The sequence below is a fragment of the Zalophus californianus genome, chromosome 9 (assembly GCF_009762305.2).
Source record: "Zalophus californianus isolate mZalCal1 chromosome 9, mZalCal1.pri.v2, whole genome shotgun sequence".
NCBI classification, from domain to species: Eukaryota; Metazoa; Chordata; class Mammalia; order Carnivora; family Otariidae; genus Zalophus; species Zalophus californianus.
The window spans coordinates 33539198-33553865 of NC_045603.1; the positions used below are offsets into that span (position 1 = coordinate 33539198).

General features: G+C 33.9%; 1 protein-coding gene across 1 annotated transcript; it reads right to left on the minus strand.

Annotated features, from left to right (window-relative positions):
- Positions 1-1295: 1295 nt before the first annotated feature.
- NTS (neurotensin) lies at positions 1296-13670 on the minus strand. Its single transcript, XM_027594458.2, has 4 exons — positions 13455-13670; positions 10945-11006; positions 4207-4431; positions 1296-2046 (listed from the first exon to the last, which is right to left on the minus strand). The coding sequence occupies exons 1-4, from the start codon at positions 13525-13527 to the stop codon at positions 1894-1896; spliced, it is 513 nt and encodes a 170-aa protein (XP_027450259.1). The 5' UTR covers positions 13528-13670; the 3' UTR covers positions 1296-1893.
- Positions 13671-14668: the final 998 nt, after the last annotated feature.

Below are 14668 nucleotides of genomic sequence, written 5' to 3' on the forward strand. Positions count from 1 at the left end.
TGGAGAGGTTGAATTTATTGGTAGTAAAAAGTTCTATGGTGTGACCATGAAGTGATTGATAACAAAATGGATTAAATGTTTATTACTGGAGGTGAAGATGTCATGAACCGAGAAGGGAGATTATTGGATGGCTCTTGCACATGGACATGGAAGTCCTCAAGGACATTGAATGAAGCAAGTAATTAGGAGATCAGTAGTTGCTCAAAACAGAAGGTTAGTATGAAATTGTGTTGTGCTCTGTAGTTTTTGAAAGAGAGAGAGGAAAATAAGATGAAAGTGGCTGGAAGAATGTCAAATATAGTGTATTATGAATATGTTCAAACTCCATTCTAGGCATTTTACATATATAAAGCCATTTTATCCCCCTCCAAATTCCATTATTATCCACATTTTATAGTTGAGGAAACAGAGGTTAAATAAGTTGTCCAGGGTTACTAGTGAAAAGTAGAGTTGAGTCTGGACATTCTGATTCCAGAGTACACACTCATAAGCACTAGGAAATAGTTTTTGCCTTAGGATCAGGGCCTTGGACACTTTTTTTTTTAAGATTTATTTATTTCAGAGAGAGAGAGAGAGCACAGGTGGGAGAGGCAGAGGAAGAGAGAATCTCAAGCAGACTGTGGGCTCAGTGCAGAGCCCAATGTGGGGCTCGATCTCATGACCCTGAGATCATGACCTAAGCCGAAATCAAAAGTCAGCTGCCTGACCAACTGCGCCACCCAGGCACCCTCCTTGGGCACCTTTTTAATGTTGAAGCTGATGAGATGGTGAAAGACAGTTGAGTGGTGGTCATGAGAATTCATGGTTTTACCAGAAAAACTCAGAGACTACTACGCTGTTGTAATATCCTACTGAGTGGGGTTTAGCCTAGGGGTAGGGCAATCTTATCAAAAGTACATGGAGTTCTGAAGCCTCCTTCATTCCACAACTTCAATTCTGATATTTTCTCTCATATGTGACTATGAGCTAGGTTGCAGCCCTGTGAGGAGAGGTCTTCCTAGACCTCATGTTAAGAGTGAGAATCTAAAAAGCCACAGCTAATGGTGGAATGTATAGACTGTGAGGGTTTATGAGACCATAAGTATGGTCTTAAAAGAAATTTATGAGGAATTATTTCAAGTATTCCTTCTGCCTCAGAAACGTTCTTCTAGTTGGAAAAAAATATTAGTCACATAAATTCCTTAGTCAAATTAAAAATAAAGCTATCATTTACTGGATCAAGGCGTGAGAAAAAAAAGTCTGTAAAGGGTGACACTTCTAATGGAAGTAAATTTGTGGAGAAACATGTTGCTCTTTATTAGCCATCAAGTTTATTTAAGAAAGACAAATTCAGCTGAAGACCATTCATTAAGATAGGCATAATTAACAATCATTTATTAATCATTCTTTTAAGATGATCCTATCTTACCACAATTACCTTCCCCATATCTGAGAGATTTCTGTGAGTCTTGGAAAAGAACATGTAATTCTCTCAGTTCAAAAAAAAAAAATCGAATAAATAAAGAAGAACTATAACTTTGTTTTGAGTCAGTGATATCTATACTAGGCTTTGCCATAGGACTCTGTTGTAATCCCTTGTAATTTGGTTTAAAATGTCAAACATTTTGACTATTTAAATAACCCATTAAGTGCTCTGCAAAATCACAAGACATTCTATATGTAACTTAATTACTCTGTACTCCAATTACACACAACACATTATCATGCTCAAGATCTAGATTTATTTTAAAACATTTAGTCCAATTTATATTAATGCAGAAAAATCACAACCAATAAACCACGACTGTAGAAGAGACAATAATTGTGTTCTGTCACATTACCACACAAATATAATTTGATATTTAATTAAAGGATGATCAATCACAATCACATGTAAATGAAATATTTATCTTCTCAGTAGTAGTAAGAACCTCTTTTGAGTATGTAGGGTCTTCTGGGTTTATTCTCATACAGCTGCCGTTTCAGAATGTAAGGGATTTTTCTCTTTATAACTTCTTCCTTTTCATTTTTGTCATTTCCAGCATCAAGAACATCTTCCTGAATTAACTGCAAGATAGACAGAATAGAAATCAAACTTACATGCATGACATCTTCCAGAGTATTTTTCTACATTTTATCTCTTTTGCTATTCAGACAGTAAGACACATGTGGATGAGCTATATGAGGTTTAAAGCAATTAAATGTTTTGTCCTAGGACAGATGACTATCAACTGACTGAAATAGGATGAGAACATGTTTTTTTCTGACTCTCTGTTCAAGGCCACACACTAATAGCTCCAGCTGAAGCAACATGCCCAGTAAGTCTATGAGTATTTTTCAGGCTGTAGTTTATGATAGAGAGACAAAAATGTTATGAAAATATATCATAAATTACAACAAATATAGAATTTTGAATTTAGTAAGCCAAGTTTGGCCTTAAAAGGCAACAGGATTTTGTATTCTCTTTCGTTAATTACTGACTTGACTTGAAAGCCATTCCAAAGATCCATTTCTTAATCAAAGAGCGAGGAATGCCTGTCCTAACTTCGTTGTAGAAATTAACACATGTGAAAGCTCTGTTCAAATGGTAAAGATCTCTTTAGATTGTGGTGCCTAATATTTAGAAGCAAGTTCAAATTCAATAACTTAAGGGAGTTCATTTCCATGTAGAATCTAACCCAATATCTCATTGAATATGCCACATTCTAAAATTAGTTCTGAACACCTTTTTCTGATACAGTTCTGAATAAAAAATTTCAGCTAGCAGAAAATGTTTAAGAATTTGTCCCAGAATTTTGCCTTTAATTTGTGTGAAATGTTTAAACAAATGTTCAAGATAAGAATTGTATTTGTATTTGTGATTGTCTTCTAAACTTTGGGGTCATAAGAAACACTAAGAGGAGACTAAGTTTTTAATTATAATGCATATGCATTGAATTGTATCACCAAGTACTTTATTTCAACCCACAGCATTCAGTTTCAGAGAAGGTAAAACAAGTACTGTCAGACAATCTAGTTTCTTAATCTTATGTTTCTCTGTGAACATAGTCTGTAATTATTCATATTATGTTCTGAATGATATTATCATTTTTTAAATCACTCAATAACATTTAAAATAATAAAAGTTCTAATCTTATGTGTGCCTGATTTGTGTGTATCATAGTTTATTGAGTTGTTGTTGTTGTTGTTGTTTTTAATTCCTGGATAAATAGTACACAGTTGACATTTCCCTATGTTAAAATTAGCATTTTTCAAGTTTTATTGACTTAAAGAATATTTTAAAGACCTAAGCTATTTAGCTGGAATCGGAATTAAGGGATGAGTAGGCCACCAAGTAAAATTAAAACTAGCTTTTTGGTTTTTCATTTAGAAAACATCTTTTTGTTTATAAGTTAGAATGAACACTAGAAATTCTGTTTTGCATTTCTTTTTTCCACAGGGTATCTTTGTGATAGTCATTTATAGAGATCGCTATATTAGCAGGAAAGGCACCCTCGGATTTCCAATGTTGGTGTAAACCCAAAATATAAAACATTAAGCAAATTTCTCTTAGATGTTAATAAGAAAGAAATGCTTCCCTTGTTGGGAAATTTTTAATTTTTTTTCTTTAAAGCATTTTCATTTCTCTTTTCCTCCTTCAAACAAACAAATATTCCAAAACCAAAGGCAGTAAATCACTAGTATTTAATACAACTGTTTTATCCTACTTCAGTGTAGTTCTTTCTGTATAATGGATTTTGGATGTCTTGGCTGTGGTGGACCTAGTTTAGATCCTAAGGACCTGAAATCTATGTATTCAATTGAAATAGGAATATATATATTTTTTTCCAGTTTTATTTGCCTAATATATTCAAATACAAATGGAAATTTTGTATTTTGTGCTTGTTTATAAACACACATGACTGTGTTTCTAAGAAAACATTTTGAATCCTTAAATTTTGTAGGCATGCCACCACCAAAAATTGCCTGAGTATGCCATCCATTTAAGTACAATAAAAGCATGTGGATCAAATCTGCCTTAAGATATACCTCCCTTTTAAGATTGAAGATAAAATATTTTGCTCCAAATATTTGAAGATCTGAAGGAATGTTAACCTCAACATGTGGTTTATTCTTTTTTAATATTTGTAAGTCTTCCTGTTATGCTGATCAGGGTAAAAAAAATCAGTACAAATGAAAGTTAACTAGTATATTGATAATTACATTCGTATTTTGTTTTTGCTTTACCTCCCATTGTTGAAAGGCCCTGCTGTGACAGATTTTTTGGAGCTGGTATATTGTCAGCATTGCTTCCAAGCTAAAGCCATCTAAGGCAGCGGGAAATTTCCTTCTTGTAACAAGCTCCTCTTCAGGAAACTCTCCTGTTTCCTCAGCTTGGCTGTTCAGGTTATTTACAAAACTGCAAACATTTAGCAGGGTCATTTTCCAAGAAGAAACGCTTGCTTTACTGATCTGAAGTATAGAAAAAAATAGGTACTTAAAATTAAAAAAAAAAAGGTAGTTAAAACTTGTATTATATGAACAAGAAATAAATTTCCATTGTGCTAAGTCATTACATTTTAGGGTCTGTTACTCTAGCCTAATAATTGTTATTTATTTAGTAACTTTATATCACCAAATTTATTATATTTTATATGTATTTCCATTTTTAAAAATGTAATACAGTTATACACATGCACACAAGCACACATAAATGAGCAAAGCAAAAAGTAGAAATAATAATGAGTATAAATATGCAAATATATGTATACATCACAGATGAAAATACTAAAATTACCCTTCTTTTTGGTATACTTCAGTGTAGTGTCTAATGGAGCATGGACTACGATGATACTAATAGGTTTGGACAATTACAGTAGTGTGAGATCACTAATCCATTCCACACATTGATAGTTCTCATAGGCAGCATCATAGTTGATCAATATATTTATTTGCAAATTATAATATTTTCTAGAATTACCATTTTTTAATAAGATCTTATCCAAAATCACTATTACCATCAACAACTTTCCTATGTGCTAATACTAATCAATGAGGAAACATAAGGACTTAGGAGAGCCAAAATGCAAAATAATAAAAATTAACAAAAATTTCAAATGGCATAGATGAAGGAAAGCATACATTTTTCCTAAAGACACACACACATAGATGGGAATGACCACTTAACCACGATGGGAGGATTCAAAAACAATAATATCACATGTCAATTCTCTCTGAATTACTCCCCACCTGTAATGAAATTTCGAATCAAAGTTCCAATTTGGAAAACATGGGGAGACTGGAATTTGGAGGTGGGAATTTGGCAAAATAATTATAATGTTAATTTGGAAGTATGAATGTGTGAGAATAACCAAGAATATTTAGAAAAATGAAAAGGTAATGAGGAGGAAATTATTCTACCAGATATTGAAATGTATCTGAAAGGCTCAGTAATCAAAGGAGTGAATTAATAGAGCAAGAGTAAACATTATACCCAACAGGAAATAATATCCTAAAATTGGTCCAAGTACAAATGAATGTGTAACATATAGCAAAGTTTGTATTTGAAATCCTTGGGACAGTTGGCTACCAGGAAATCTGGACTTAGATCTAGTTATAACTTTCTTTTTTTTTTTTTTAATTTTTTTTTTTAAAGATTTTATTTATTTATTTGAGAGAGAGAATGAGAGATAGAAAGCACGAGAAGGAAGAGGGTCAGAGGGAGAAGCAGACTCCCCGCTGAGCAGGGAGTCCGATGCGGGACTCGATCCCGGGACTCCAGGATCATGACCTGAGCCGAAGGCAGTCGCTTAACCAACTGAGCCACCCAGGCGCCCTAGTTATAACTTTCTTGACATATTGTTGTTTAACAGTATCCAGATGGGTTAAATATGAGTAAAAATAAAATAATGTCTAAATATATAGAATTTGCTTTATAAACCCAAAAAGGTATTATTAAACAAATATCCAAACCACAATCCACAATGAAAAGGATAATTTTAAATACATAAATGTGTAGAACATCTCTGGAAAATTAAGTCTGAACCAACATCAGAAGCAAGCTATATTGTAAAAGCTGTCGTAGAATGTTAATATCCTTAACACAGGTAGAGAGAGCTCTCCAAAAAGAAACTGTTGAATCCACCATTAAAAAAAAAAACAAAAAATTTTAAAACTTAGATAAGTAAAATGAGTGAACAAGTCAGAATCACTCCTCGAAAAAGAAATATGTGGAAAGATGTTCAACTTGGCCACAACCAGATCAGAAGATTTTCAAAAGAATAGGCATACTCATTTGGTGTAGTTATAGGAACATGAGGAGACAGACACTTCCTCTTCTAAATATTTGTTAGTCTGGGTGTAGACTGTTGTAACTTTTTAAAGTGCGTTTTGCATTACAATTCAAAGTGTGTACACCCTTTGATTAAGATTTTATCTGAAGAACATGCAAATATTTGAGTACAAAGATAGTCATTTGAAAACATTATTATGATATATAACAATATAATATATGATGGTTTTAATCAGTTTGGAAATCCTTTCAGCTATACCCCGTGAATACAGTTATCCAGCCATTGCTTAAACTTTTCTGCTATGGGAAACTTGGAGAAGACATACTCCATTGTCTGGCAGCAACACCTTATATCATGCCAATTAATGGAATACCATATTTTTACATTTTGAAAGCTCTTTATAGATCATCTAATTGAGTGTTTTCTCAAGTGTACTCCTTAGAACACCAGTTCTGCACTCACTGTTTTTCCAAGAGCTCTACTGTCAAGTAAATTGGAAAACTTGAATTTAAAGAAAATTTAAAGATTTCTTGAACTTTGGTATCCTCTGAGCTTTTAACTTGCAAATGTTCATTGTAACTTTTATGTATTTTTAAATATTTTATTATTTTTAAGTAATCTCTACACCCCATGTGGGGCTCAAACTCACAACCCCGAGATCAAGAGTCACATGCTCTACCAACTGAGTCAGCCAGGGGCCCCATTGTAAATTTTTAATGGTGTCAATATAGTATCAAATGTTTCCCAAACTAATTTGACCACAGAATGCTTTATTCATAAAATATTTGTTGGGACTAGTGTTATCTGGTTACTTTTTTGGATGAGGAAACTGAATTAATCATCTCGTTTCCTTCTGCCAGTTAAAGTAGTCAACTACATGGCTCAGTAATTATTTAAGGTCCCATTAGTCCCTGTCATACCTAGGAAGCCCAGCAGAGAGAGCACTACTGACTAAAGGATGTCTAAGTAGGTATCTTGCATTTGAGAACACTGTGTGTAAGGTTTCACTATTTCATTCAAAAAATGGCAAAGACTCTCTTTCTTTGAATCAGGCTCCTCTGAGCCCCCTTCTTGACTAGGTCCCAACTTTGGCCTCTGTCTTTGGTCTCCTTAGTCCAGTTTTAGCAAGAATCATGCTGAGTCAATTTACCACACGTACATGCCTCTCACCCTTGGTATCTGATCACCCTAGATACCTGATCAAATATCAGATACTTTAACAAATTTCTGTCCTTAATATCAGAATCCTGTTGTGTCTTCTAGCAAGAATTCTTCTAGCCTTAATGTTTCCTCTTATTCCATTCACTGAGCCCCACTCCGCCTCGGCTATAAATGCACACTTGCCCTAGTTGTATTTGGAGTTGAGCCAATCTCTGCAAAACCCCCATTTCAGTAGTCCTCTTGGCTAAAGTCTTCCATACTACCTTTAACTAGCATCATGAATAATTTTTCTTTAACAATAAACATTCTTAATTATCAAATTATTTTATACAAATGTTTATAATAGACCTAAGCCTATAGATAAGAAATTTAGAATATTATCTCTTCTTGTTTTCAAGATAAGGAAAACAAGAATATTTGTGGTTCTTACTTAGTATTACTTGAATCAAGTTTTTAATGCTAAATAAGATTCTGGTTGAACTTTTGTTACCATAATTAAATGGGAGCTAATCTATATGACCAATACTCACTCCCTGTACATTGAACTCAGATGAGGTCAGCAAATTGTGAATTCAAACATTTCACTGAATTGAAAATAATTTAAGTCTTCTGTGGTGGAGCTTTGAAGTTTTGTAGTTGAATACAAAATGGTTAGTAATGAATCCTAGATTCCCATTGTTAGTTCAGAAATACTTATTAAACTCTTACTGTATACTAGGCATTAAGTTTGACCATAGAAAATTACAACATTGTAGCAGCTTTTTGAGATCTGAAGAAAACATACTATACCAGGTTCTCTTTCTTAATAGAACAATACGAAAGCACTAGCCCAGATAATAAAGAGAATTGTATTGTGAGAAAAAATTATCTTCCCCTTTTCAAGCTATGAACTCTCCCTTAACCTTCTGTTGCTTAAGTAAATTTTCCCATTAGTATTTCAATGTCTAAATAGCTTTACTTTAAAACTGAAATTGCTCACATATTCTACCTTTAAAATGGAAAGAAGAAACCTGAAGCTTTCTGAAGCTTTTAATAATGGAGTTCTACCAGTATCAATACTATTACTCTTAAGTTTTTAAATGTGGTAATTTAGTTAAAATAATCATAAGTTTGGAGTTTTCATTTGCATAGAACGCTACACACACCAAAAATCAATTGAGTCAAAGAGAAATAAACAATAGTAGTTTTGTGAAAAATAAGGAATGAATTGAGCGTTCTGTTCCCATCCTAGCAGCAAAACTGAAATAATGATGCTTCTGGGTGCTTTCTCATTATAGACTGTATTTCACTTTTATCAATTAAAAGGAGGCAATGCAATTCCATTTTTTTCCATGATGCATTTTAGAGACATATTCCAAGACTAAATAAAAGAAAAAATTTATTGTGCTGATATTTTTATGTATTTCTTTTAAGAGAAAAACCAAACCACTCCATAAACTGGAATTGTCTTACCCTTGTAACTCTAGAGAAGGAATCATAATTCTACTTCCACACTTTCACAAAGTAACTAACACTCCCCAAACTATACTACATTTTGGAGATTATTTAGGAGTTTTATGTGTCACTGTAAACTTGGAATTATAGAAGAAAATCTCTACTGAGAAACTAAGGCATTCCAATCTGCCCCATTTTATTTATTTATTTATTTATTTATTTATTTATTTATTTATTTGAGAGAGAGAGAATGAGAGATAGAGAGCACGAGAGGGAAGAGGGTCAGAGGGAGAAGCAGACTCCCTGCCGAGCAGGGAGCCCGATGTGGGACTCGATCCCGGGACTCCAGGATCATGACCTGAGCCGAAGGCAGTCGCTTAACCAACTGAGCCACCCAGGCGCCCCTGCCACATTTTTAAACATAGACTATTGGCTTTACTTGTCTTCCTATTTTTGAGTTGAAGTAATTGTCACCGTTGCTATTCAGACTGAGTATTAAACAAGGGATCCATTATCTTAAGTTATTATTTGGTTATTGAGGGTTTTTTTAATACTTTTTTTTAAAGATTTTATTTATTCATTTGCGAGAGAGACAGAGAGAGAACAAGCAGGCGGAGAGGCAGAGGGAGAGGGAGAAGCAGACTCCTTGCTGAGCAAGGAGCCTGATGCGGGACTCGATCCCAGGACCCTGGGATCATGACCTGAGCCGAAGGCAGACGCTTAACCATCTGAGCCACCCAGGCGCCCTGGTTATTGAGTTTTAATGACTAAACTAAATTTGATCTTTCCTGATATGAAGCCTACCGAATTATGAAAAAATTTGGTTTCAATCCATTCAACTTTTATAGATCTGGGCAATGGTAAAAATATATGCACTCAAATTTTCCCCAAATGTCTTTTAAGGATCATAGTAGACGACATATTTTTGTTAGCTTTCAGATAATGATGTCTTATATTCTCAAATACCGACAAGAAATGGGTATTTCCCCTTCAAACCCACTATCAAACATGATTCTACAAATATAATAGGGATTGTTGTACCTAGAACATGCTCATCCAATTAGGGAACAGAAATGTGAGATGGCAGGACCTGAATTGGAGTATTTCTTCAAAAATTAGACAGGAGTTTTGAGCACTTACTTTCTTACTATAACATCTGTTGAATCCTCTGCATTGATATCCCAGTGCCTATAATAGTAATTGTAACAGGGGTCCGCCTCAACTCAAAATTTATTTTTCTTTGAGAAACATCTTTCGGTTGGGAACACTTTTTCTTTTCCTGCGTTTAGATACCCACTGATCGACTCACCCTGGGTAAATCAATACTGTATGGTAGCACGGTAATCAGGTATTTTCTAATTGTGTTTTATTCCTAGGTACAGGTTGGGATCTAGGACTCTTGTTTTCAAGACACCAACAGAGGAATAACAGGTATGGGTATACAAAATTTCACTTGTTTCCATAAAAACCATAAACAGGTGTAGATGATACTTCTGTTATAGGGAGAATGTAAATCTAGCTCCAACCCCAGCATTTAAAAATAAGGAAACAAAGGCAAGCAATGTTAACTAAGCCCCTTGCTTAAGATCAAATAGTTCGTAAGTCACAGTTGGAGGATTAGATCTCCAAGCTTCTGTTTGCAGTCTACTGCTCTTTAGTTTCTACCACATTTATTTCATGAATTGTCATGAACTTTCATTTTTAATTTAGAACTCCATTTTACTCTTCCCAATATAACCAAAATGTCAACTTCGTTTTCCTGAATGGATTTAACTTGAGGCATACCTTTTGCCATACACGATGTGATAGGAATGGAAACAGGATTCCTTTAAATACATTTTCATCTCCACATAAATAATATGTGACTACCTAATTAAAGTTGCAATATGCTGATTGATAGTCACTATAATTTCGTTCCCTTTTGCATCAACACCCTTAACTCCTTTGAACTCAAGGAAAAGTTTCCCGAGAAAGGAAATGCCTCTTGATGAACTTTTCAGTCTTGACAGGAAGTTATTAACTATAGGAAAAAGACACCATGTTTATAATGAGAGCTTATATGTTCTTCAGTCCTTGGTTAAAGAAAAGAAAAAGTTACCTTTGATGTATGCACATTGGTCAATAAATCTGCTTCTAATGCTTTCATTTCCTCTTCTGAATCTGAGTAAAATCAAAACCACATGTTTACTATATAATCATATATCAAATAATTATATTATAACCTACAGATTTTAGATTAATCTCAAAAAAATTTAGTCTTAGAGGCTTATTGTTTTTCTATGCATTTATTATCCTTAAGATAATATTCAGAAAAAAATAATTATGGTTTTATTTTGGACTAACAGGCAGCTAGAATAATAAAAACACTCCTAAGAAAATAAACACATGATTATATACTAAAAGAGCTATTGACGTATTGGAGTTGTTTAATCTCTGAATCTCAGTATTTAAAAAAAAAAAAGTGATTATATCATATAGTAGAGATTTCATAAAAAATGCTGGTTAATTTTTACCAGCAATAGTTTATATATATAGAATATATGCATATTGATATTTTTAAAACAACATGAAAAGATGTATACAAAATGTTTTTCAAAACCAAGGGGAATTATATACTGATCATATTAGAATAAGAAAGACACTGAGATTTAGTCAACTTGAGATGCTATTTTACAAAACACTTGGAAAGATTTGTTTTTCTACTTTAAATAGGAATTTAGGATTGTGTGTATTTAGCTATTTTATCACAGGCTATTAAGCAAATTGGTTAAGCCAAAATGGGGTTATCCATCAATACATGTGTAATTGTGTTGAAAATGGACTTCCTTTTTTTTTTTTTAAAGAATTTTATTTATTTTTTTGACAGAGAGAGACACAGCGAGAGAGGGAACACAAGCAGGGGGAGTGGGAGAGGGAGAAGCAGGCTCCATACTGAGCAGAGAGCCCGATGCGGGGCTCGATCCCAGGATGTTGGGATCATGACCTGAGCTGAAGGCAGACACTTAACGACTGAGCCACCCAGGCACCCCTGAAAATGGACTTCTGACTTTTATTAGGATATCCTTTCCAGTTTCCCCTAGTGAATATATTGCAGAGAAGAAAACTTTAGAAAATACTGTAAGTAATAGAAATAAAGTTATAGAACATCATAATTACATGACTTATTTCATTCTCACTGATCTGTCCTAAAACAAAGCAGATGTTAAAATGACTATCTTCCTTGCAGTACACACTCTTTTTGAAAAGAAGTGTCACATTTAGAGTAACCACTTGTTAAATTGTATCCAGGACCTACGTTACACCAGAGATCTTTTTCTCCTATTTCTTCAAGGCCAGTCTGTTTCTCAAGGGAATGACAAATTCCTTTAGCCATTTATGAAAAATGTATATCAAAATCCCTACAAATTCTGGCTTATCACAGCAAGAAGCTCCAAGAGTTAATAAACACAGTGTTTAATCAATAGCCTAATTTTTCTCATACACTCTAAATATACCTTTAAGTTCATGTAATAGACAAAATCATAATTGTAGAAAATTTGGTATTTATATCATTAAAAATTTTGCAAAGTTAGAAGCTCAAGATCTTTTTCTCATGATCAAAATAAATTAAAAATTTGGCAAAGTAACATTTATATCTTCTGCTATTTTTAATTTCATAATTTAAATGAAATCATAACAGGAGTGTGAATTAAATATTTCAATGTCATATTAATAAAATATGAAGGTATACAACAGGCTAAATGATTTTTGCTGCATTTATCCCCTATTTTTTCCCCACTTTGATGTGATATTGCAATATTATAACATCACATGTTACTCTTTTAAATTTAAGTCTTATTTTCAAGATAAGTTATTGGTAGATATTTAGCAATACATGGCTTCTTAATTATCACATGCAAAACACTCTATAGGTTAATAATTTCCATTAATATAACTATACAATTTTCCAGTTACATTTTGCATGAACTTAAACAACATGCAAAAAAATTAAATTAATTGTATGCTTATTTGTCACATAGAAAGACTATACAAAATGTATTATCTAACAGTACTTGGAATATTTTTATATTTTTTAGAAATAATTTTCTATAAATAATGGTTAATTCATTGACTCATTAAACATCAGTTTTCACTTTATTTGTATCTTAACATACACACATAGTTAAGAAAATAATTCGGGGGAGGGAGAAGCCACTGCTTCCTAAGAGAATGACTGAGGATGAGAAAAAGCATTTCGAATGGAATGGGTTTTAACTATGGGTTCTCACTTTGACAGGTAATGCAGCTACACTTCTCATCAGATTTTGACCAGCCTAATTTAAGTTCTCCACAGTTTTTTCTACTCTGGTGGCTACATTCCAAGGGGAGGGCATGAAATGTTTCATTGAAATCTCTTTTATTACCTTGCAGATTTAGAAAGAGAAATGAAATCTTTCAGTTCTTGTAATCATAAAGACAGAGAAAGAATATATTCAGTTTCTATCTCTAAAAAGCAAATCCAGAATAAAGGAAAAACCCTTCTCCCTGGATGAAATAACATAAGTAGCAGTATAGTGCAAAAAAAGAAAAAAATCACCTCAGGGAACTGTGAAATGCAGCTGAGCTTACCTGAGCACAGACTCCAAGAGCTGAAAGCCAGAAGTATCATGCATACCAGCTGGATTTTCATTCCTGCTATCATCTCCTTGAGCCCTCTAGCAAGCCAAGTCCATAAACGTCACAGACACACAGAAGGGGGCTTTCTCTAGCGCTTCCTCTTGCCTTCAGCTGACTTGGAAAGTGAACTATGAGAGATGCTTTGGCCATTCCCTATATATACATGCAGAGAGATGATGTCATGAGAGCACAAGGATTATCTTTTCTGGATGTGCCCTCCTTCATCTCTATCCCTCCTCTCCTCTCTCCACTTCCTCCTCCCCTTTTCCTTTGCCCCCCCACTCTCCTCCCCCACTTCTGAACTTCAAATGAAAGTGTGACATCTACCCTAATTGCCACTGTTGCTCCGGATTTCTGACGCACAGGAATCATTCAAAAGCAATTCCATATAGAGCATACTGGAAAAAAAAAAAAAAAAAACTTACAGTGCCTCTCTTTCCCCATTTCCTCTCATTTCTGACTCAAGAAGTTGTCATTTTGATTTTGTGAAGCATGAGCTCTGTTATTTCTAATATAAGCAAAGTCTCCAGGATGAATGCATGAAATCAGTAACTCTTAAGCTTTGGAAGTCTTAAAGAGTTGGGATTCTTCTCTGATAACCCTCACTTGTGAGCAAATGTTTTGTGGCTTAGGGACAAATACAGGTAGGTTCTAGATAATGAATGATAGAAGAAGGAAGAAAGTGGAAGATAATCAGAGAATCAGTTAAGGCATAGGGATTAAGCAAAAAAAAAAAAAAGAAGAAAGAAAACAAAACAAAACAAAACAAAAGATTAGTAGCTCTAAGGAATAGGACATTATTTCTTTCTTTTTTTTTAAGATTTTATTTATTTATTTGAGAGAGAGAATGAGAGAGAGAGAGAGAGAGCGGTGAGGGTCCGAGGGAGAAGCAGACTCACTGCTGAGCAGGGAGCCCGATGCGGGACTCGATTCCGGGACTCCAGGATCATGACCTGAGCCGAAGGCAGTTGCTTAACCAACTGAGCCACCCAGGCGCCCTAGGACATTATTTCTTAACAAAATGAAAAGTTTTTATTTTAAGTAACTGGGAGAATGACTGAATTATGTACGCTGACTTTTGGTTAAATGTCTTACAAAAACAATGTCATGTTTATGAAATCCAACTATAAACTATTTATGTGGAAATACATATAATTGTATCCCTG